Source organism: Lactuca sativa, chromosome 1 (genome assembly GCF_002870075.4).
Source record: "Lactuca sativa cultivar Salinas chromosome 1, Lsat_Salinas_v11, whole genome shotgun sequence".
NCBI lineage: Eukaryota > Viridiplantae > Streptophyta > Magnoliopsida > Asterales > Asteraceae > Lactuca > Lactuca sativa.
The window spans coordinates 54,839,293-54,864,494 of record NC_056623.2 but is presented as its reverse complement, the minus strand read 5'-3'; the positions used below and the strand labels follow the sequence as shown (position 1 = coordinate 54,864,494).

General features: G+C 34.0%; 3 protein-coding genes and 1 long non-coding RNA gene across 6 annotated transcripts; 2 read left to right on the top strand and 2 right to left on the bottom strand.

The window, feature by feature from the left end:
• Nucleotides 1-10,980: 10,980 nt before the first annotated feature.
• Nucleotides 10,981-12,234, top strand: LOC111911594 (succinate dehydrogenase assembly factor 1, mitochondrial). 2 transcript variants are annotated; one of them, XM_023907347.3, is made up of 2 exons: nucleotides 10,981-11,136; nucleotides 11,684-12,234. In XM_023907347.3, the coding sequence occupies exon 2, from the start codon at nucleotides 11,708-11,710 to the stop codon at nucleotides 11,987-11,989; it is 282 nt and encodes a 93-aa protein (XP_023763115.1). In that variant the 5' UTR covers nucleotides 10,981-11,136; nucleotides 11,684-11,707; the 3' UTR covers nucleotides 11,990-12,234. The 2 variants fall into 2 exon arrangements, with proteins under 2 accessions (XP_023763115.1, XP_042756706.1); XM_042900772.1 differs by having other exon boundaries at nucleotides 10,984-11,141.
• Nucleotides 12,235-15,224: 2,990 nt separating this feature from the next.
• On the bottom strand, nucleotides 15,225-16,033 carry LOC111911593 (protein CHLOROPLAST VESICULATION). Its single transcript, XM_023907346.2, has 2 exons — nucleotides 15,880-16,033; nucleotides 15,225-15,686 (listed from the first exon to the last, which is right to left on the bottom strand). Exons 1-2 carry the CDS (start codon nucleotides 15,972-15,974, stop codon nucleotides 15,341-15,343), a joined length of 441 nt encoding a protein of 146 aa, XP_023763114.1. The 5' UTR covers nucleotides 15,975-16,033; the 3' UTR covers nucleotides 15,225-15,340.
• A 42-nt stretch (nucleotides 16,034-16,075) lies between these two features.
• On the top strand, nucleotides 16,076-18,921 carry LOC111911596 (uncharacterized). Its single transcript, XR_002856918.3, has 2 exons — nucleotides 16,076-17,209; nucleotides 17,396-18,921. It is a non-coding gene; the product is annotated as an uncharacterized LOC111911596 (long non-coding RNA).
• Nucleotides 18,922-19,239: 318 nt separating this feature from the next.
• LOC111911581 (ankyrin repeat-containing protein ITN1) lies at nucleotides 19,240-23,055 on the bottom strand. 2 transcript variants are annotated; one of them, XM_052770453.1, is made up of 6 exons: nucleotides 22,868-23,055; nucleotides 21,415-21,554; nucleotides 20,826-21,314; nucleotides 20,615-20,746; nucleotides 20,060-20,529; nucleotides 19,240-19,979 (listed from the first exon to the last, which is right to left on the bottom strand). In XM_052770453.1, exons 2-6 carry the CDS (start codon nucleotides 21,524-21,526, stop codon nucleotides 19,344-19,346), a joined length of 1,839 nt encoding a protein of 612 aa, XP_052626413.1. In that variant the 5' UTR covers nucleotides 21,527-21,554; nucleotides 22,868-23,055; the 3' UTR covers nucleotides 19,240-19,343. The 2 variants fall into 2 exon arrangements, with proteins under 2 accessions (XP_052626413.1, XP_052626414.1); XM_052770454.1 differs by having other exon boundaries at nucleotides 21,415-21,546.
• Between the last annotated feature and the right edge of the window lie 2,147 nt (nucleotides 23,056-25,202).

Sequence of the window (25,202 nt, the reverse complement as noted above, 5' to 3'; positions counted from 1 at the left end):
ATCTAGATCGATTTCTTCAATTAGTGGGAAAAAAATCGAATTTTCCTTCATAAACCCTATAAACCCTAGTTCTTGATTTTTGTAAAGTTTGAATTAATTCTTGTATTGGGTTTCAAAAATTCTTGTATAGGGTTCAAGACCAAGCTTGGGGAGGTGCTTTTGGAAGAAAGATTAGAAGCTTTCATCTCCAATTGGACATTCCACCATTGAAGAGTTCAAGCCTTCTTGAGGTTGAAGATGAAGTGAATAATACAAGCCAACACCTCAAATCCAAGCGTTTAAACGATACATTCCTTCCATATCTCAAGTTTTACGCATTGAATTTAAAATTGTTTGGTTGGAATAATTGTAAATCCGTTCTTGTGCTTCATATAATTGTTCATTCGTGCTTGTCTAGTTGTGTTATCATTTTTGGGCACCACCCGTTTGTCATAAATCCGGTTTTTCATCATGCCAAAACGAAAAAACCCACAACCAAAAGAACAATGGGAATCCAAATATGGTGTCACCACCATTATTCACAACTCTCTTGAGCACCGTGAGCGATTCCTTCACCTTAAGGACCGCGAATATTCTCAACAACGGTTTGTAGATATTCCCACTCTCCAAGAACTAGAAGTTTATGATGGCGTCCATAGATTGTTTAGCAACATCGGTTAGGAGAGACTTCTCACTTTGGCACCAACTGAATCGTATAAAAACACAACCATTGAATTCTTACAATCTTTGGAATTCAAAGACAATGCCAAATGTCTCTCATTCTGTCTCATGCGTTTGCAATTTAAACAGAGTCTAGACGATCTTAGTGGGTTTGTTGGGATTTCTAAATTCAATACATATGGTCCTAAATTAGGCTACATGCGAGAGAAAAATAATCTTTTTAAAGCCCAGGCCAAAGCCTTTTGGAAGGAAATCACAGGACTTGATGTGTATGAGGCTCGATCCGCCAAAGCATCTCATATCATCCATCCAGTCTTAAGGGTGGCCCTCCAAATTATTGCTAACCTTGTCTTCCCCCAAGAAGACGTTAGCAGAGCCGATAAGATGGAGTTAGAAATTATTTGGTGCATGGTCACCGGCTTGAAGAGACCTCATTTTGGCGCCTTCCTTGCTTCCAAACTTCTTAAGGTCTCTACCAGCGATTATGGCCCTATTCATTGTCGCGGGATTATCTCCTATCTTGCCACCCGCCTTGCTTGTGCCGAGCTTTTTGAGAGCAAGCGCCCGGACCTCGAGAAAATCACACAAGGCACTAATACCATCACATCCAATGTCCTTATAGCCTCATCTTTCTTCCGTAGAGAAGGTGATGGTAGTATCACATGGCTGGTGCAAGGTGAGCCATACCTCTTAGTTCTTGCTGGGGATTTCAGCTCTCTCCAACTCTAGCAGGACATCACTCAGACTCGGTGGTGTATACCAAAGAACACTTCTGAAAATTCCATCCCACGCGCTCCCGCGCCCAAGAGCTCCTGAGTGGCCAGTCGTCGACCACGAAGACGACATCCTTATTCCTCCTGCTCACTCCATTGCTCGTCCTGTAAGGGGGTCCACTTCTGCTGCCCCAGTAGAGACTGCACGTTATTTCTACACCCGGCGGGCGACTTAGTACCACGACATATACATGAGGCGTTTTGATCACCTTGATCAAGCTGTTGCTGACATTCGCGCTGACGTTCAACAATTGACACAAACGGTACAACAAGCCATGCAGTTCATGCAACGTTGGGCCCCTCGCAACTAGTAGATTGCCCTACCCTCTCCGAGCATCGAGGACGATGCTAAATCTTAAGCTTGTGGAGGGGTCTTTATACATTAGGTTCTAGTTAGTCTCCACATGCATTTCATAAAAAAATAAAAAAAAATTAATTTTTTTTTTCCATTTTTAGCATTTTTATCTTTCCACATCATAAAAAAAAATCAATCTAAAGGAACATAATCTTCTTAAATAAGTTGAAGTGGTAAATTAGTCGTGGCTTGAGATTAGAACTTGTTCGTTTTTCAGTTAAAAGCTTGAAGCAACCCAATCTCACACGAACACGTCTCCCGAAGCTACTCGTGCAAAACAAAAAATGATAAGGTTATCAACATCGAAGCATAACGACATATATAGTTTAGCCCTTGGAACACACGATCGGTCTTATGAGTTATTGCTCATTCATATCCAAATTCCAAATTCAAAAGAGCCATAAAATGAATATAAAATTTCAGTGACTCGAATTCTCCATCGCTCTAAAAAGTCTTTTCTACTTATTCCCTTCTAAATACCCTGCTTGGGGACATTGTTTCCGACTATACTTACAAGTCTTTGCGCGTTTACATCAGTCCCTCTAAAAGACTCATAATAATAAATAAAAATAATAATAATAATAATAATAATAAATTAAATAAATAAAAATATTATTAAGTTAATCTGTGACCTTTGGGATTCGAACAAGTAAAATCCGAGGGGTGTTTTACACCTAATCGCCTAAAGTTGAATAGTTTGGGACTGATTGAGTTGAAAATTCGTTACACGGGTTCCATAGAAAGTCATGAACTTAACAATAACAAATAAAGCTAATCTGTGGCCTTTGAGGTTCGGTCAAGTAAACCCAAGGGATCTCTTTAAATCTAGCACACTAAGGTCATCTGATTTGGATGTGTTGGTTGGAAGCCCGTTACACGGATTTCAAAGGAAGCCATGAGCTTTATTTGCAGAAAAATATAATTAGATAGTTTGTATATATATATATATACATATATATATATATATATATATATATATATATATATATATATATATTTATGTTTATAGTTTAATTGAATAATGTGTTTGAAAAATGTTTGGTTGTAAACATTGGGACTGACTGTAAACTACTTTGACTGGTGTAAGTGGTTTGAAACATGTAACCAATCTGGGTAAATATTAGGGAATTTTTAGAAATTTTTTTTTGTTAGTCAACAAATAGCTGGAGTCGGTCATTGTCATGTTTTGAAAAATGAAAATGAGCATATTTTGCATCACATGTTTTCACGAGAGTAAGACCATAAGTTGATCCATGTGCTAACCCAACACCTGTAAAAGTGAACAAGAGTTGTAACTTTTGATTTTGTTGAGGTGCGTTAGGGAATGGCTAAAAACCTTGTTTTACTTGTTATATATCTTTGTGGGGTTAATGTCAAGTTATCTCAAGGACCGACAGTTACACCTTCGACTGTATGACATTATGAGGTTAATTGGATTGAATATGTTCGTTTGTTTTGTTCATTACATTAATCTTTGAAAAAACAAATCTTTTTGTACATATGTTATTTTCATTAGTTCTTCTTTTATTGCATGCATGCACTCTTAATTCCATTTAGTCCTTTTCGTTCCTTCCATTCTTTTCATCTTAGTTTCTTTTTAGTCACCTATCGTCTTTTCTAGGTAGATTCTCAATTTTCTCTTTCTTGAGGAAAAGAAAGGTCTAAGCTTGGGGAGGTTTGATAGATGCATTTTATGCACCTATTTTGCATGTTTATTTCCGTCTTTTTATAGCATTCCACTTCATAATTCTTGCATTTAGTTGATTATTAGGGTAATTGCATATTTCATTAAGAATGCCTAGTATTTCACTATTTTTGATTTATTTTGCAGGCATTATGGAGCATGGAACGTGAAGCTTGGATGCATGGATGCTTGGATGCTTGGAGCATAGAGCTTTGGAACATGAAGAGAAGATGAACCGGTCATTCCATGGCAGAAAACATGAAGATGGAGCCAACAGTGAAAACTTTCTGGATTTTAGCAAAAAGCATGGGCCATGCCAAAAACACATGGTCAAGACAAATGGCCATGCCAAAAACACATGGGCAAAAGGCATGGCCATGCCAAAAACGCATGGCCTTATGGCAAGTCACGTGAACTTTAATTAAAAGAGCAGAAGAACGTCATTTGAAGGCATAACGGTTTTGGGAGCAGTTTCTGGCGATCTAGGGCAATTTTGGGAGAATTCTTGGAGCTTTTGAGAAGACTTAATCATTGCAAACATTTTGATTTCATTTTTGTAAGCATTAAACATTTCAATTCCATCATTTTTCTTGTTTGAATTGTTCTTAGCCATGTGTGGCTAAGAAACCCTCGTTTCTAGTTCTTGTTCAAAACATGTTGATTGCTTGACTTGAAGCATATGATTTGATGTTTGATTTGTGATTCTATTCTAGTGATTATGTTTTTGTTTAAACTAGAATCCTTGAATTTGATTTGTGTTTGATTGGCCACTTTCATGAATTGATTTTTTGTGCAGTTAATTAACTTTTAGGGCACCTAATCGTTCTATTAAGTTAATAATTGGTGACAAGCAATAAGTTTTCTTATTGTAAAACATATATCACATGTTTTCACACTTCCGAGCGTATGAGAAGAAATGAACATTGTTGGGAAGCTTGTACAAAACTTAATGCAGTTTTTCAATACAATCTAAGAGCGTGTTTAGGTTGAATTAGTAAAGTTAGGTCTAATCAAAGAGCGTGTTTTGGTTAGATAATTTGGCAAGCGAGAGGTATTAGAGTGTGTTAATATCTTTTAGTACCAACATAGAATAGCAATCTTGAATTACATCAAGTCATAATCAAGTTGAACAACATCATTGAGAACTAGAACTAGAACCATTCAATCAATTTGTTTACAAATCTATTTCATTTTGTGCATACTTTTAAAGTATATTGTTATTTAGTTATTTACTTTTGCAAACAAACCCCTCTTTTGTGACCAAAGTACCTTGCGCAAAGAGGTATAGACTTTTGTCCCGTGTCTCTGTGGTTCGACCCTGCTTGCCTTGTACTACTTTTTAGTGCATTAAAGCAGCGTATTTTGGAGTATATTGTACCCCTATTATTTGTTGGGTCTGACACGCCTAACAGTCGATGACATACTACTCATTGGAAACGACATCCCGAAACTGCAGGAGGTTAAGTCCTGGCTCGGTAAGTGCTTCGCTATGAAGGACCTCGGAGAGGCTTCCTATATTTCGGGAATAGAGATAGTAAGAGACAGAAGTAAGAGACTAACAGGACTTAGTCATAATACTTACTTAGACAAGGTACTAAAACGTTTTAGTATGGAGAACTCAAAGAAGGGAGAGTTATCAATCCAAAGTAATGCCAAGTTGAGTAAGACTCAATGTCCGAGTACCGAAGTCGAGATAGTAGAAATGAGCCGGGTACCACACGCATCCGCAGTTTGCTCGATTATGTATGCTATGACTTGTACTCGCCCTGATGTGGTCTTCACTTTGAGCATGGTTAGCAGATATTAGGGGAACCCTGGCAAAGCGCATTGGACCACAATCAAGAACATTCTTAAGTACCTTCGGAGGACCAAGGAATGGTTTCTAGTCCTCAGAGGGAGTGATGACTGATGGGTTTTGGCCATAAGAACATCCTATGTGCTCATACAAACCCTAATGCTTGGATCTAGGTTTCTCTATTGTACATGCAATGTATCCAAGACTTACAATCTTAGATCTAACATATTATAAACTGAAATTAGGGTTTAGAGAATTACCTTTGATTGTTATGTAGCAATAACAATCTCAATTCCTCCTTACAATGACTTTAGAAAGCTTAGAGTCACAATTGTCACTCCTCTAATGGCTCACAAACACCAAGAGCAAGAGGATGAAGAATAAGGAGAGTGGAAGCTGCCCAAAATGTCCAGAAACCCTAGAGGAACTCTTAGCCACGTTTTTGGGGCTTAAGGGTACTATATATACATGTAGGCTATTAGGGTTTTCAACTAGGAAACCCTAATTTGACTGCTTAAGCCCTAAGCAGCCCATGGACCCTTTTATAATAACCCTTGGACGATTTCTAATGGGTTTCCCCATAGAATTCGTCCAACCTATTATTCCAAGGTGATCCATAGCCCAAATGTAATTATCTTATAATTACAATTCCAGTCCCTTAAGTTTAATTAATCTCTTTTAGCCACAAAATTAATTATCAATTAATTCTTGACTAATATTAATTAAACAATATGATTTCTCCTTTAATATATTATTCTCATAATATATTAATAAATCATAATTAATCCTTTCTCTCCATAATTCATCCTATCAAGTTGCTTTGGTGAAGGCAACCCAAAAGGACCATGCACCATCGGGTCAAGTACATACCAAAATAGTTATGGACTTAGACACTAATCTAACAATGACATAAAGGTGCGAGGGTATAGTGACGCCAGTTTTCAGACCGATAGAGACAACTACCGTTCGCAGTCAAGCTGGGCCTTTACCCTTAATGGAGGAGTAGTAACTTGGAAAAGTTCCAAGCAAGAGACAATAGCTGATTCAACGTGCGAATCAGAGTACATTGCAGCGAGCGAAGCGTCAAAGGAGGCGATATGGTTGAAGAACTTCATTGGAGACCTTGGAGTTGTGCCAACCATAAAGGAGCTCATGGAAATTTTCTGTGATAATGAAGGAGCGGTTACCTTGACCAAGGAACCGAGGGATCATGGCAGATCTCGACATATCGACAAAAAATATCATTTTATTCGACATTGGGTGGAAGAAGGACTCCTCATAGTAAAGAGGGTATCATCAGAGGATAACCCAACAGATCCACTTCGGAAGGGACTGAGCAGTGTTAAGCACTTGCAACACGTTAGGAGCATCGGGCTGAAGGACGATAATAGTTTAGATTAGATGGTTTAGAAACATGTAATAGATAACCTGTAATTAACATTTGATGATTAAATAAAAAGGTATTATTTATTAGTAATGTTACTGTCTTATGTTAATTGTTTACCTATTGTTTCAATTTTTGCATGTTTTGACTTTCAGAATAATAAGAATTATTCGAACTGTCCACAGTCGTTCATATGTTGGAAGTAGGTATGAATGAAGACTGTCATGAATTGGTGTGTAGATTGTCTAAAATGTATTAGACATTGCAAAGGTTTGCTACAACGTTCATGAGTGCTTATGATATTGATTTGAGCATTGGTATAAACCCTCGCTTACTGGAATCACTTCATGGAATTTATCTCGAGTGATTGCAAGACGATAATATCATATGATCTTAAAACTTAGATATATAGTTTATTGTTTGGTAATTGGTTATGCATTGATAATGCAAAAACGCATCAGTAACTTGATGTTATAAAATGCATTGTTGTGTATGATTTGGTTAGTGAATAATAAATGCGTATAAGTCGAAGTTTATCTGTTCCTTTTATCCTAAGAGGATAAAAGCGATATCAGGGCCCCTTGATGATTTGTTTTGACTTATGTGTCGGGCCCGGTCAGGACTGAATTGACGTGTTCAATTAAGTTCTATGTCAAACGAATTAGAGATCGAGAAACAATCTGCTGGACAATAAGTATGACTATGTTCCATGTAATTGTCCGCACGATATCTAGAACAGAGAACTATACGACCCCTTATCTAAAGGACAGGTTGCTGATAAGATTAGAGTTCGACAACGTCTTTGAGAGCTAAGATTGCTAATCGGATTGTGCTTACATTTATAGTTACTAGACTTATCCAAGTGGGAGACTGTTGGATTAGTGTATAAGCCCGTAACTATATTTGGTAAGTACTTGACCCGGTTGTGCATGGTCCTTTTGGGTTGCCTTCATCAAAGCAACATGATAGGATGATTTGTAAATAAAGAGGTTATTATGATTTATTAATTTATTATATGATAAATATATTAAAGGAGAAATCATATAGTTTAATTAATATTAGACAAGAATTAATTAAGAATTAATTATGTGGCTAAAAGAGATTAATTAAATAAAAGGGACTGGAAATGTCAATTGTGTGATTGGTTGTTTTGGGCTGTGGATCCATATGGATCATAGGGTGGACGAAATTAAGGTGTATGGACTCCTTGAATTCGTCCAAGCCTTATTCTATAAGGATCCTTGGACTGCTTAAGGCCTAAGTTATCCAATTAGGGTTTCAGGTTTTAACCCTAGCAGCTCAAGTATTTAAAGACCCCAAGGGATACAAAAATCGGCTACCAGAAAACCTAAGGAGTTCCTAGAGCCGATTTTGTGTCTACAACCTCTCTCCAAATCATCCTCTTACTTCTTGGTGTTTGTAAGCCATTAGAGGAGTGACATTTGTGACTCTAAGCTCCAAGGATAACAAGATTCAAGCTTTCAAGAAGAGGTAATCATCTAGATCTACTTTGTCATGTGAATTTTCGAATTGTATACTATAGCTCTAGGGTTTGCAAGTCTTGGATGAAAAGCATGTTCATTAGAGAAACCTAGATCCAAGCATCAGGGTTTTCATGTGCACATAGGAATGTTCTTATGACTCAAACCCATCAATCACCAATTAACAATTCACTCCCAAATTCTTTCTAAAATTCTAATACAGTCTCTCAACTAATACACTCTAAGTTTGACATTATTGCATAATCCCAAGTTGTGTCCAGATTGTGGCTGACCATAGTTCTTCCTTTATGATCAATAGGTATCAAAGCATCCAAATTAAGTAAGAAGACTCTAGTTTATAATTAGTCTCACCTCAAGCCTTTCCCTCGAGGACTTGGTTGTATAAACATTATGTTTTAACAATGAAAAGGATACATATAGTCGTGGAGGATGCGTTAGAGCAGTGTTGTTTTTGTGGCATCAATATTGAGGATGGTGATTTTTGGCTATTATACCTTTTTTTATGCGGATGATACCATATTTTTTGGTGAATGGAATCGGGATAACATCCTTAATTTAATTGATATTTTTTTTATGGATTTAGGTCTTCATGTTAACTTGTACAAGTGTAACCCTTTTGGCATTGGATTTACAAACACTTTGGTAGAACAATTTGCTTCCGTTGTTGGTTGGAAAGCGGTGAAACTCCCGTTTTCTTATCTTGGTCTTCCGATGAGAGTTATTATCTCTCGTTCTAAAGAGTGGAAACTGATTACTGACAATTTTAAGAAGAAATTATCGGCTTGGAAAATAAAGCTTTTGTCCTCCAGTGTTCATTCTATGTTGCTCAAGTCGGTGTTAGGATCTTTAGGGATTTATTACATGTCTTTATTTTCAATGTCGGAAATTTTAATAAGTCCATTGAGAAGTTGAGATAAGGTTTTTTCTGGGGAGAAGGAGGTATGAATGAAAGCTTCATTGGGTCAAATGAGATCTTATTTTAGCTAGTAAGGAAACAGACGATTTTGAGATCAGTTCTTTAGATGCAATTAATAATGCACTTCTTTTTAAATGGAAGTGGCGTTTTTTAAATAACCTAGATGACTTGTGGTGTAAGGTTTTAAAACTACTACATGGTCCTAATGATGGGTTAAAGGGTTCAGTTGATAACTCCATTATAAGGGGTAGAGTTTGGGCAAAAGTTGTTGGCATAATTAATTAACCACACGAAAAAGAGATTATTCTGCGATATGTTGTTCAATGAGTTATCAGTAATGACAATTCTACTTTATTCTAGAAAGATCATTGGGTTGGTGATAATCCTTTAATGACTCCGTTTCCAAGATCGTTTGCCTTAGAAACGGAGAAAGACTGCTCTATTAACTAGAGATGGGATGGTATTGATTGAAGATGATCTTGGTTTTGTTCCATTACTTCTTGAACCATATACGTCCATTTTCAACAACTTTTAGATATTCTTCGTGATTTTCACTTATCGGGATTCAGGAGGTAGACGTAGACAGAATTTGGGAGTGTTGGATTATTTCATGGTTGCGAAATTCAAAAGGCGTATTGATGATATTATTCTTCCAGTGGGTAATGTCCATACTAGATGGTTAAAATTTATTCCTCATTAAAGTTCATGTATTTTATTGGAGAACTTGTTTAAATAGACTTATCACATGTATAAATTTAGGCAGTAAAGGTCTTGACATTCCTTCAGTCATTTGAGGATGGTGTGATGTGTCATCTTGCTTCCACCATTTTGAATTTTATTGGTAGATGGTGTGATGTGATCATCCTGAGTTTTCATGGTATTCAAGATGTCGTGGATTGGATTGAGGCTTCTTGACTTTCAAAAGCAAATAAGTAAGTGTTGGAGTCGATAATTGCTATCATGTAGTGATTGTTGTGGAATTTTTCGTAATACCACTCTTTTTATGGGCAAAAGGTTAAAAGGAATTGAGTGACTGATTGATCGAGTATTTTTATGATTCGATCATAAAAAGGAATAGAAAATTAGTATTAGTAAAATGTCTTGACATTTAAGCCCTATTTTTTTTTCTTTTCTGATGTAATTTGTTTTTAGCTCTCCACTAACTTTTTTTAATAAAATCTTTTAGTTGTTGGATTTTTTGTAGTTACGATTTGCATTTGTACATGACCTACATCATTATCGAGAAAAAATATTGCATAATATAATGACTTATTGTATCACTGCACAATATCATAAATGAATGTTATATTAATGCAACTACATCAAACCAAAAAGAAACGGAAACTATAGAACTTGAAATGGTTGTTGATGTTGATGTTCGGTTCCAAACATTTTTGGGCTGAAATAAACAAAAAATAAGAGACAAGGAAATTTGTACTGAACATCGAAATGCATTAATTAAACATTTATGGGATGCATATGTTATCTCAAAAACTAATTTAAATTAACTGGTAATTAAAATTGTATGTTTTCAAATATATAATGAATATAATGTTTCTTTAGTAACGTACTAACACAATGTCGTAATTTTAGTTTTAAAATTATTCATAACATAAACTAATTTTCAAAATTAATTAATTAACTTGAATATTATTAATTTAGATATTAAACAATTAAATTGCAAGATACAATATATTGATAAAGTTATTATAATATTAAAATATATTTTCAGTGTTAACCGTAAACTTTTAGTATTGAAAAAAAATATTAGTGTAAAATTTACTTCAAAACAATATCTTAATGAGCCAAAATTTTAATAAATAAAATTGGCCTCGATTAATCATATACATTTCGCCTTATTGGCAGCTGAAGCCCAAACGCACAGTGGACTGGATTTACACCTTATGTTGTAATTCAGCCCAACAGCCGCCGATCGCCTCCCACCTCCGGAGCTCCGACTCCGTGGCCATATTTTGGTCCACGAAAGATGTTCTCAGTTTAGCATTTGTTCCAAGGTTTATACCAGACGACGAAGCAGAAATTCCTCAATCGATTCTAATCGCTCTTGTAAGGTTTGGCTTTTCTTTGTTCTCTATTATCTAATTGACATATTTGCTCGTGTTGCCTTTTGATTTTCAATCTTTGCTGAATTTGCATAAGAACAGCCTCGATTTTTGTTTTCACATCATTGATTCCTTTAAATTCCGACATTTAGCGTATTATGTAGGTATATAATCGAGTTCTTGGATGCTGAAGATCTTACTAATTTCAGTTTCTTTTTGGTGTTTGGCATTAAAGTCGAAGTAATAGAGTTAGGATGGAACATGATGAAGAAATGTTTTTGTATATATGTATATGTATCATTCCCAATGTGCCAAAAGACTTATTAAAAACATCAGATTTAGGGTATATAGAGTTCCTTCAAAGAAAACTTATTGCTAATATAAACCTAAAACTGCTTAATTCTGCATCTCAATTCGCTTTGTAATTGGAGATCTAAGCACCCCCATGAACTGTTATGCTTGTTAATGGAGATTCATTAGCTGCAAGTTGATCTTAACAAATCTGTACTCATTTTACACTATCCAATGGGGTCTTTTTTATTGGTCTACAGAGAAACTATTGAAGAGAAGATGCAATGGGAGGTTCAAGGGCACCAAAGTTATCTGGTATTCAGAAGCAAGTTCTTTCCCTATACAGATGTTTTCTCAGAACAACACGTTCTAAACCACAGGAAAACCGGGCCCACATGGAATCGATTATATCAGGTGAATTTCGTAAGAATTCAAAACTTATAGATCGCAAAGATTTCCTACATATTGAGTACTTGCTTCGTAGGGGTAAAAAGCAACTTGATCAGCTTAAAACTGTTGATTCTGTTACCTTATCTTCATCTAATCTAGACTCTACAAAATCATAATCACTTCTACCTCTTCTTTGTATCTGAAATAAATTTAAAGAAAAGATAGCATACAGTTATGTTTCTGATTGGTTTAAGCTGGATTTTGTATTGAATGAGTATGTATAAGACATGGGTTCATGTGTTACATTGAGTTTAGAGCTTATTATGAGGTTTTAACATTTATCAGTTATCAAACTAGTTAATTTTGGTTTAAGGGTGTAACTGTTATTCAAATGTATTTGAGGCTTCTTATTCCTCCTTCATTTTTGTTTCTGTGTGATTTTTTTAAAGTGGATTTCTGTAGCATTCAATAAGCATTATCTGTGAAAATTTACAAGAGTTTTATCTATAGTTAAGTTGTTATTTTGGTAGGGCACATTAGGTGTTTGATAAAATGCCAAAACAAAGTAATGCTACAAGTTGGAAAGATGATTTGTTTTTAATGTTTTTTGTGTAGCATTCACCATAAAATTTGATAACTAGATATGGCGGACCTTGAGTGCTGTAATGGCTGGCATTAGCAATTAGAAAAAAAATGTGAATTTCTTAGAATGTTCGAATTTAAAAAATGTATGTGAACTTGTTTAATAATATGTTTAGTTATTATGCTCATTTAAACTATTAATCGAGATGGGGTCAAATACATTTTGGATTTGTTTCGGACTAGTGTTATGTTATATCAAACTACTTTTTTCTGACCAAAAAATTCTTTTTGGATTTTGGACCAAGTATTTCGGATAGGAAAAGAAAAGTATTCCAGAATTTCAAGAACATGTTTGAAATCCGAAAAACAAATGTGATATGTTGAGAAAATGCTTAGTTTTTGCTATTGATATCTAAAAAAAGTGAAAGAAATATAGCAAAAACGAAGTAGATTACGATACAAATAAATAAACAATGCCATTTAGTTGAAAAAACGGTGAAATCACGGAGTAGATAAATTTTTTGAAAAGTGTTTGGTGGAAATGAGAAAAAAAAAATGAATGTTATATAGGTCATTTACTTACATCTTTCATCTTGTTATATTCCATAACAAGAAGTCATTTTTGTTATTATCCTAAATACAATTCTAGTTTAAGAAAATTATTTGGGGTATACCTGACCATTTAGTATTTTATTTATATAGAACCGAATTAAAAAAAAAAAAAAAGAAAAGAAAAAAGAAACGTTTCTTTAGTAATGTTTGGGTTACCTGATACGGTATATATAAACACGGGTGAAGATTGTGTATCCATCTTTAGAAACGAATACACAATCTTTAGCTTTGAACAATCGATTTTTATTAAAGATTGTTAAATCTTAGATGCTCCTTTAATGCTTAACGAGATTCTCGAATGGCATGAATTGCGTCATTTTGGTAAATTGATTTTAGTTTTTGACAGATTTTGCTTATACGTTTAAATTCACAAAAAATAAACATCTTACATAATATTGACTTTGTAGTTTCTTTAAATCAAGGGTAAAAGTGTAATTTAGTTTCTATCCCTAATAGAAGACTCTAATACGTTAAAACAACACAATTGGTAAAAAATGCTTATTATGAAAATCAACTTTTTTTAACCCAAACACTTAAAACGTTTTGTGCATATTGTTGATGCCAAACCACAATATACTAGTAAACACTTTAAATAAACGGTTTCAAACGCCCCATTAATGCATGTCTCATATGTGATGAGACGACTTATCGGTAAAACATGTTTATTAATTAATAAATGTGGGTTTATTAAACCGAGTATTTAGGCCACGCGGAGTGGGCTTGACATTGCATTAGTAGGAGCTGTGTCAGCTCGGCATGCCGAGGTCGATAGTCCAACTCGGTAAAAGTCTGTCATGTCTCTGTCCTCTCTTGCTACACTATATATCTTCCCATTCTCTCTTCTTCCCCAACACTACAAAACTCACCCTTTCCTTACTCGAGTTAAGGTGTAGTCCGACATGTCGATACCATTTGTCTCCACCTTATAGACATCTAAGCCTAAAATGTAAAAGGAACAATGATAAACTAATAATAAAGCTATACAAACACTAACACCAAGGAAAGTAATACAAAAGGAAGTATTATATACCATTATTGCCTTATTGTACATGCAACGACCACCTATATAAAATGAAAACGAAATGAAAAACACAAGCAAACAAAAGTTAATCAATTTTTTTGCAATCCTTTGGAATAATGCCCAAAATTATGACTAGTGATTTAAAAGCTTGTGTTGAATAACACGTAATTGGGTCAAAAAACGACGTAGCATCAACATCTTGTAAAAGAGTCATCAACTAGACAACCACAACTTCATGGTGGACCAAGATTGGCTCTTGGCTGGGGTGAAGCTTCTATTCTTGTACTACATGTACTTAAAATTTACAAGCTTTTGTACTACGACTTATTTCCCTTCACCAACCCAAATATTCTCTCTTTAAAGATATTTGTTAATTATTAATCATTATTGTCATTAATGGTATGAAGTAATCATAAAAACATGTTTGTGACTTACAATTAATATTATATATTTGAATATGTGGTTAGAAGTATATCTTAATCGAAGTAGTATTTCGTTGTCTAGAACATGTGATGGAAATTGATATCTTTCCACCAAACATGGATCAAATTTCGCTGATAATTGAGTTCATATATAATGCTAATTTACCAAGTTTGATTATTCATTCAAAGTCATGTAATTATTATTTTGATAAAATACAAATTGTTATAACAATAGTAATTTATATAGGAATTTTTGTTATGTAATTACAAGGCTGCATCCACTACTAGAGAAATATATTTCGTGTTATAAAGGTACATATAACATACAAATGTCTGTCATTAAAGTCTCAGTTGTAAATAAAGGATAATGCGCGCCCATTGACATAGATGCACAAGTATTTCATGTCGGGAGAACGATTTGTCTTTTATAAAAATATTCTTAAACATGTTTGTTTTGTGTATTTTCATGTCACATAATCAAATAATTAATGATAGGTTTAAACTGATTCGTACGGTATCCATCAAATCTTTTTGTAAAAAAAGCGTAAGGTATTTTTGACATATTTGACATTTTGTCATAGAAAACACGTTTAATTTACATGTCACAAAGAATATAAAAACATTTTCATGCATGCATGGAAAGTAACTTAACCTGATACCTAAACATCTAAGTCCATTGATTGCACACGATTTCAAAAATGGCCTCCTAAAGTTTTCTTTTAACGAGTAATTAATTAATTTGTTGTCCATTTCATAATTTAACAAGACTTGTAGTATCGGTAAGAATAGGTCGAATATTATTTCAATCTAAGTATATGATGTGAACATGTATTTTGTATGATATTTACAAAAGTATATAAAAAATGTAACATTTTTAAGTGATCAAGAATCTACATAGAGAAACAAGCACTGCTGGCGGCGGTGATGGTGGTGGGGGAAGCTTTAACCGGTGGAGCAACTCTTGAAAGATCATCACCAATTTCCTCCCATCTCCGCCTGTGATATGGCCGTGGAAGATCTTCCGGCACAATTGTCTCCAATGAATTCAACTGCCATGCCGGACATATTCTCTTACCACTCCACCGCTTCCCTTTTATCTTGGACGCCACCACCTTTGGCTCAATGGCAACCGCGTAGTCATGGTTATTTACAACTATGCCCTCCACTTGTAATCCAATTATCACACATGCCATTCCGACTACGCATTGATTCCTCCAAGAAACCTCCTTCTTTGGTCTACACAAACACAACCCAAAAAAGTCAACACAAAAACAATTAACTTTAAGTCTAGCAGGCGTATGTTAGAAGAGATGCGTGTGGTGTGCTAACGTGCACAGATTTGGGAGGGCGGGTTTTATAATGACACGTGTTCTTATAGTTGGATCAACGGCGGCTGATTCGTCGACGGAGGTAGGTTAATTTGACATACCTGACGCATGACGGTGGTTGACTGGTGGATGTGGTGGCCGGAGGAACTGTTGGTGGCCGTGGGTTGAAACAGCAGCTGGTTGTCATCATCACCATCTTTCTCTCCAAAAGTTTAATGGAGATGTGATCATGTCTATAAAGCCTTTTATTAGGATTTTTTAGGAGTATGTGATCTCATAGTTCGCCCACGTGGGTTGGACCCACTTAACGATTGACCCACAAATGTGAAAATGTTTTTTTGTAACAAGTTTAAAATCTAAACAATTAGATATTTATTTTTCTTAATCATAAAAACATATTATATTTTTGTAGTTAAAATTAACTTAATTATTATAAATAATCAGTTTAATATAAAATAAGAAGTAAGTACTGCAATATTGATAAAAGAAAATATTAATAGTAATATTTAAACCTTAATAGTCGTAACAAAAAACGTTACTTGCGGTATTTCAACACTTTTATTTTCCATGGCGTGTGGGTTTATTCGATGGTGACCACGGGAACAGGCTTGCACGTTTCCTTTTAAAATGGAGCAATGATGTGTATAAAAAATATATATACGAATCAATATATCTATTTTTTACGATGGTTACTTATCTTCCATAAAAATGACAAAAGATTATGAGTATTTATATTAAAGTTATTGTGATCGTGATTGCTGGGTTTTGTTCATATTTGTTTATTTATCTTTTTTGGAATTTGGTGGGTTTTCATCTACTCTTGATGACTTTGGGATCTTTTATTGATCGATGGATATTTTAAATATTTTGATTTCATAGATATAATAATAAATCTAGTTTATTCCTTAAAATTTTCTAATCTTCGATTAATGGAAGTTGATTGTTGCAAAGTAGCCAAAAACAATACTGGAATTGTAAAAATAAATCTTGAAAAAACAAAATATGTCATTAACAAATAGTTCAGGGACTAGTTTCGGAAAAACTAAATTCAGCCTTATAAACCCCATCTCAGTCTCACTAATGTCTCCGCCGATCTGAACCTTCCGGTGGGAGGCGATCGGAGAATTCGTGAATAGCCTGCCGGCGTCAGTCCACGCCATACCATATTCTTCCGATCTTCGCCTCCATTACTGCTGTAGCCAATGATTTTTGCGTAATTTTTTTTTATCTCGTTTCATTGTAACTTTTACACGATAGTTGGTACAAATTTCTAAATATTACGCAAAAATCGTTTGCTATCAGAAGATATCGGAGCAAAGATTAGATGGGTTTTTTGGGTTTGGCTTGGGTTGACTCCGTCAGATTTCATCTGTAGAACACAAAGATTATCTGTAGAGGTCTAGCCGTTTTCCCCGATCTAAACAGACCAAGGTATATTTATCTGGAAAATTGATTTATCGTAGTGTGTTTTGTTGAATAAAAATAGCCTGAATGTAATTGATATACTATTTAATTTCTTCATGTTTGTGTATGGTTATGCATCTCCTTGATTGGTTCTGCATCTGATCTTATCTATTCCAGTTTTTTAACCCATGAAAATGATTTGCATTTCTGTAGGATTTTCTTATTGGGGATAGAATTCATAGAATCTTGTGTTCTTCTACTGATTGTTGAAAAATGATATCTCCAACTTCCTCAGATAAGATTACATGAACACATAGTTATATGAATCGGAAATCGTTTATTTTCTGGAACATAATGATTGCCTTGTATTATATGTTACATGGAAATCATGAGTATAGTATAAGTGTATAACTATATCCAGGCTTAAACATCACCTAAATGCTTACTTTTTTTTTTTTTGTGTGTGTGTTCGATACATGCTAAACAAAATATTATACAAAAAGTTGATCTATGAATAAAGGTTCAATGCGATCTTGATAGTATAGCACATGTGACATGTTGAGGAGAAGAACTTGATTCATAAATCCAAACTATTCTGTTCATTTTTGCTTTATCTTCCCTGATTACAACTTCTATGAGAGTAATCATTCCACCTCCTTGAATCATATCACCTCATTCACATTCTCCAATTTTTATTATTGATTTTAGTGTCCCCCGAGCATTTGGTCTCTTACGATTTTAAATATTACATATACAAATTGTTAGATATGAGTGTAGAGTTCACTTTCCTTAATTGATAATTCGACCCTATGCAAGTGTTTCCCAAACTTCAATGCTACAAGATGGAACTTTGAGTTCTCAAGCACAAAGACTTCAATAATAAAATCAATAATAAAAATTGAGTTTACTCATTTGTGTTCACTATTAAAAATTAAAAATTTGCCTCTATAGTAGAATATTTTTTTAGTTACTATTTAACCACTTATAAAAAGTAGGTCCTCTCCTAGGAAGATTCCTGGAAACTCACAATTGATACAAACAAACAAAAACAACAAAAAGTAAGCATCAGTGAATGATAAAATATTTCTACACGGATTGTGACTTGTCCTCTTTGATTTAGTATAAGTCACGAACACACAAACACACACACACACACACACACACACTCATACACACAGTTAAGGCAAAATGGGAGGCAGGGTGACTGTGTTTGAAAACAGGGCAGCAGTAGATATGGAAATTCGAGTGTTTGTTCCACCTGCCCGGCCTGACCGATACCGGATGATCATTAGGGTCAAACCAGGTGAGGTCAGAAAAGTGTTGACCAAAAGGTTATGCAACTGTAATGAGTATTTCCCTTTCCCTAGTGAAAAAACTGATAACTATATCTTTCTCATGGTTTTCATGGATGGGACTTACACTGGTGTCACTTTGCTTCCATGGGAAGTAAAGAAATACGCAAAAATCATTGGCTATTATATGGATGACTGCCACGTCATCCTAAAAGGTGTTAGATGCACCTTCACTACCTTCTTCAGACTCAAGTAAAGACTACTTCTGGTGTTTTCAGATGAAAATTAAGACGAATTTGAAGCTTTAAACTAGCTATTATTTCTATAATGTGTATGTTTCTTTTGTTGTCTCATATATAAGTTGATGTGTTTATGTTGTCAACGTTTTGTGTTTAAATGGCTATGGAATGCATATTTCAAGCTTTATGCTTGATACTTCTTGATTCATTATACAGGGTAATTTACGTTAAGTATTTTTATTTATTACTTATTATTTTTTTGTACACCATATGTTGTTGAACTTGTAAAAAGTGTTCAACCATAATCACTTTTAGGATTGGTTATATTGGTTGCATATGTAAATTTGATTGTGTTATATCCACTTTTAGTATGTTTGACAATACTTACGTGTGACTATACTTTCGAGACTCATAAAATAGCAATTTAATAATAACTATATATCTATTCTATGCAACTGAAACAACAAGAAGAAAATTAGATTTTAATAAACATAAAACTAAACTAGATAATGTGGGAGGAATAAAATTTACACGATAGAAACAATTCTAAACTACGTATATCCAATATCCATCAAGTACAAATATATCAAACTATGTAAATGGAAGCTCATATTAAAACAATCACAAAAGTTACAATCTTGGATTCTCGTATGAAAAAAGTCGTCGTCTCTGTGGTTTAAAAAGATGTCTTGAACTAATGGTTGAGTGAAACGAATCCATCAAGAGATGATAATGTAGTGTAGCATATGAAATGATAGGTATAAAAGCAAAAACACTAATTGGAATTGCAACCGTGATTAACTTCTCTTCATATAGCAAGAAGAAGCTGATGCTAAAAGCAACCATCATGGTCATTATTGATAGGAAAAGTGTTCCTAAACCTATCAATAATTTTTTGGGTAATGATTTCAAGAAATCTTGTTGAGCATAGCGAGATGTGAGGATTGATAGGAACACAAGAATTGAAGTCGAAGATAAGATTAAAGAAATGGCATCCACTATGACAAACGCTATGAAGACCCCGTTTTTGCGAAACATAGGAAAGCCATCACTTTGGTTGTAACCACCTGGAATTGTAAAAGCAACTGCAAACACGATGGTGGCTATAAGTGCAGCAACCACCATGCATTGACTAGCTGTTCCTTTCATCCATTCCTCACCTTTCGACACTAGATCTTTATGGCTTTTGGTGAATAATTCAAGTGGTGTTAACCCATCATTGTTCTTCTCTTTTCTATAAAAAGGAGGAATCATAGACTCTACCTCCTGTAACACAATATACATGAGATTATAAATGTCATCCACCCTTACTTTTAACATATGGATGGAAGATATACAATGTGTACCTTGAACCATTGTAATTCACGTTGCATTTGAAAAGCTACTCCCGAGACATCCTCAAGTCGATTTTTCACTCTATTCTTACCAACTAAATGCAACATATTATTGCGATCTGTGTCTGTGAAACGAGTTATAATATCCTTCATTGATCCTATCTCATATAATAGTTTGTAGATACCCTCATTACGATGAGAAACAGCAATGTGAAATATACTTTGTTTATTTTCGTTCTTCTTCCATATAAGATCAGGATATTTACTAATGAGCTCAAGTACAAAGTCGGTGTTACCCATTTCTGCTGCAACAAACAATATATGAGACGAATACGTCACCCTTCCATTAATCACAGTCCCCGGACCTCTGAGTATATTATCTACTTCAGACTTTGGCCTTTCAACAACTCTTGTCCAAATCTTTCTTAGTACTTGCATAGCCTGGCTTTCCCCTACATCAGCTCCTACCTTTAAACAAATGCCTGCAAATCAATTAATAAAACTTGTAGCTAGTCGAAATACAATTACAAAAATTTGAAGACCATTTATAACAAAATAGATACTTACTTGACTTGACGATTCTCCAAATGTTATGTGTTTGTGGTTCGTAAAAAGCATAAGGCTTTTGAGCCAAAACTCCGAGTATGGTCCCATTTTGAGCGAGGTCTGAATGGTTTTCCAATATTTTAAGTGCAGCATCTGCAAAAGATTCCAACATCTCTTATTCAAACATGTTTTTAATTATTGTGTGTATGGTGTGTGTATATATATATCTTACCAAAGAGATCAAACTCAACGCACTTTAACAAAAGCCATTGCTTTGTCGAGGCTTTCCATTCAGACCCTTCCATTCTGTTGGACTTTTTGTAGAGATAACGAACCATATCAGCGTTCCCATAAAATGCAGCGACACAAAGTGGCACCAATCCTTCACTACCACGGATTGTGAGCAGGTTTTTGTTCTTAGCCACCATGATTTTTGCCATTTTCACGTTTCCAGCTGCAGCTGCTAAGCAGAGGGCAGTGTCGCCGGTTTTGGTTTGAAGTAGCAAGTGTTCGACTTCCATCATGTTGACAAGATTGTTTACGAAAGTGGTGCTTTCGCCTAATGCTGCAACATGAAGCGCTGTTTCACATCTTTCTGTGATACTAGAGTATAAAAGTTCTGGTGTCAATTGAATGATGATTTCCGCAGTTTTCCAATCTCCTTTAATCGATGCTTTGCACAGACGAACACAAATTTCATTGAAGTCTATTCTTCTGTCATCTAAGTATTAATTTCCGATATTATATTAAATATTAAACAAAAATCCAATGCAAGGGTTTTGTTGGTAGGATTTGTTGTATGAATGATACGGAGAACTTACCAGAAAGAAACTCTGGACTAGGAAGCTTTTTATGCAACTGTGATTGTGGTGGTGGTGGTGGTGGTGTTGGTGGTGCAGGATGCTGCCGGATTTTTGCATTCAGCTCAACCATTGGAACAACCTGTTATTGCCCTGCACAGCTGTAGTATTTATCATTACAATTATATTTGTCTTAAATGATCATCATAATTAAAAACAAGTTAGTAAGACATCTAAAAGTAAAACAAACATTTATTTCAATAACTTTCAAGTTCTTGTTATAACTGTGACAAGAGATAGTTAAACTAATCAGTAGTTTAATTAATACCTAATCGGATTTGATTTTAGAAGCTAAATGAATTCATGACATACTAATTGAGCCAGAAAGTCGTTTAGCCCCATCGTAGGAAGCAACTTTTAGCATGGACAAGATAAAATAAACCACTAATTAGCAATTGCAAATTTGGCAAACTTTTGTGCGTGATGTTTATATAAATCTTCCTTAATAAATGAAGGTTTTTTGCCACTTGTCATTCTCTCATGAGATTTGACACGTGTCATTTTGTGGTAATTTTGAAATAAATATTATCGCTTGTCAATTTTTGGTTTGTTTTCATTTTTAGTTAAAGTCATATAGTTATATATGTAAAGTATTAAATATCATATATATGATATTAAATTATAATAAATACGTTTTTTTCTTTCTTATTTTAAAGTTATACATTAAAAAATATTTTATTTTTATATTTTAAGTTTAATTATTTTTTAAATCAACCCGTATAATATACGGGTCTCACACCTAGTAAGGATATATAGTAGCTCAACACATCAGATTTGGCTTCTTTTAAAAACAATTTGTGGCTGCTTTTCTAACAAAGGCCATATCCAGGAGCCTATAAAATCTAATCCAATTTCTCTTAGTACCTTCACTTCTCTTGGTTAAATGTGACTAACATGCTAGATATAGGGACCATTTTAAATAAAGGAAAATTTCTAAACTTTGCACACACACACACATATATATATATATATATATATATATATATATATATATATATATATATATATATATATATATATATATATATATATATATATATATATATATATATATATATATATATATATATATAATACCCACTTTTATTTCCTAATAGAAGACTTTTTTGTTTTTTTTTTTTTCTTTTCAATTTTTCTTTCTCTTTACACTATAGAAGAAATAAAAGAAGCCATAATTTCTGGAAGCATATTTTTTTGTTATAATCGGTTCCACAAACGTGTTCCAATTCATTTTCAACCCAACACCTTCAGTTAATGGACAATACAAGTGTTGATGTATTTACGGGACTCGTAAAGAAAATCATTCATAACATGAAGTCAAACATGATGTTAAATTAGTTGATCTACCGCCGGTCATATAAAAACAAACATTTCAGAGCAACGTTATGGCAAATGTAGCAACAGCAAAACATACCTTATGAAATCCGGTAGTGGTACTCTGGCTGGTCTCTGCAAAATAACAAGTACTTATCCAATAAAGAAAAGAGGTTTTGAGAAAACAAGAGAAAGAAGAATCGACAGAAAATGGTGCACGAAATCTTGCATTCTATGAGTCATGAAAAATGTGAGAAATATGAAGTGGTTGTTGAGCTCCATCAGTATTGATTACTGCATTTATGAGTTTGAACTGCATGCTGAAGTCGTCCATTAAATCGGATCTGATTTGATAACTATAGTCCAAAGTCCAAACTTTAATTTTTTTTAAAGAGTTATCCATTAAAATAATTATTTTTGGTGCAAATATCACCCACCAACCTCCATTTGGGGAAAACAAATGACATTGACCATCGTGAGTTAGCCATATTTTGACAAATATATATATATATATATATATATATATATATATATATATATATATATATATATATATATATATATATATATATATATATATATATATATATATATATATACTATTATATAAAGGCATATTTGGTGTTTCTTGAATTTTAAGAGGTATAAATCTTACTACATGTTGTACAACCCTAAAATGCTATATAGTTTAAATGTCAAACAACTTTCATCTCCAAACCCTAAAATATAATTATTAATTTTCCGCAGCTACACCTATGGAGAACCATCGATATGTTGCTCTGCCCCTTCACACCTATATGGCCGCCGATGGTTTGCCTCACAACCACCATGACCGTCACTGCTTTTCTTATCCACCAACAAAGTTGCCGTCGTTGCTTTGCCTAATTAACCACAACCACACGCTTCGCTGCTCTTCCTCTATGCCACCAACATTGTTGTTGTTGCTTTGTCTCACCATGACAGTATGTGGCAATAGATCTGAAAAACTGGTGTTGAACAACATTGACATTACCAGCACCACAATTGCTTTGTCTCATGGCCATATATATTACCAGAACCGTGGTTGATTTATCTCACCACCATCCCATTAGCAATCACCACCAACCTAAACAGTTCCCCTATCATTACAGATGGAAAACATGAGAACAGAAGCGATACCAATGAGAAAAAAATATCACAAGACCTCTACACAATCTTTGTAAGGATGGTCTTTGGATTTTAGTGCTACACCAACCATCATTTCTATATTTCCATGTTTAATATTTATGCAGTTTTGTAGGTATACTGTTTAACTGAGAATTTGTTTTATATCTCAAATTCAACTAAAATGGAAATCATATATGAAGATTAGTATCATGTAAGCGTAGGGTATCATGAGGGTTTTAGGATATGATGGCTTTCTTTGTGTTAATGGATTTACTATTCTTTATCGAATGTTTATATTTCATAGTTTATTTGGAAAATAAGTGTATCTCCTTCACTTATTTTGTTACGGAAGCTACCGAAGGTGAACAATGGGCATCATGTAATACCATGGTACTCTAATTTTCTTTTTCATCTTCTTATTTCATGTATTTACCATGTAGCCTTTACGTGATACAACTTACACTCAAAATGGTCAAAACCAACCTTTAGAGTAGTCTATCACTCCTTTGATTACAGTTTTCATGGATCCATAGTTGCTTACTTTTCTAATGGCTATGCTTCTACTTCTTCGTATGCTTGATTTGTTTTTTTTTTTTTTTTTTTTAATATGATTGACTTATATATGAAACTACAAGTACACCAAGGTTTTTTTTTTTTTTAATCATTTTCTTGATTATTGATTATAAGATGAAGTTTATTATTTTTATCTTTGTATTTGTTTCTAGGTATGGATATAAATTATGCAAATTGAATCCGATAAAAGTATCATAAATCCAGGTAGCTCATTTGATCACTTTAGTAGATCATTTGTTACTCAAAATGTTCCTATTTACACTTTGTACATCATATAGGATTTTAATGATATTACAAATTAGTTGTTTTATTTTTTGTAATTTCCTTTGGATTTAGGATTGAATATACAAAGTAATACTTTTATTTGTATCATGTCTATATGATACTTTTACCAACATGACCACCATTCCACAACACTTACAGCCAAAACTTATGTGGAAACATATTGATGCTTGTTGTTTCTTATTTACTTGCTATTAATAAAAACTCAACATAAAACAAATTGAATTTATATTACATATTCCTTTTCTATTGAACCGCGTATCCATTATTAATACACTTTTAATTATCTACAATAAGAATCTTCAGGTTTAGTCCTCAGTGTTCGATTGAGATTCCTTCACAAAGTATTGGTTTCCTTTTCTTTTACTTGCAAGTGCCATGAATATCAAAGCATGCTTTAAAAAAATGGTATCTAATTTATGTGATTCTATCAT

What these genes read in the sequence shown, in the direction of transcription:
- LOC111911594 (XM_023907347.3), top strand. Translation starts at nt 11,708, where the DNA reads ATGGGAGGTTCAAGGGCACCAAAGTTATCTGGTATTCAGAAGCAAGTT.
- LOC111911593 (XM_023907346.2), bottom strand. Translation starts at nt 15,974, where the DNA reads ATGGTGATGATGACAACCAGCTGCTGTTTCAACCCACGGCCACCAACA. An exon ending in CAACCACCGTCATGCGTCAG is followed by an intron (nt 15,687 to 15,879) that starts GTATGTCAAATT and finishes GTGTTTGTGTAG; the next exon opens with ACCAAAGAAGGAGGTTTCTT.
- LOC111911581 (XM_052770453.1), bottom strand. Translation starts at nt 21,526, where the DNA reads ATGGTTGAGCTGAATGCAAAAATCCGGCAGCATCCTGCACCACCAACA. An exon ending in CGTTGAGTTTGATCTCTTTG is followed by an intron (nt 20,747 to 20,825) that starts GTAAGATATATA and finishes AATCTTTTGCAG; the next exon opens with ATGCTGCACTTAAAATATTG. An exon ending in TTGGAGAATCGTCAAGTCAA is followed by an intron (nt 20,530 to 20,614) that starts GTAAGTATCTAT and finishes ATTGATTTGCAG; the next exon opens with GCATTTGTTTAAAGGTAGGA.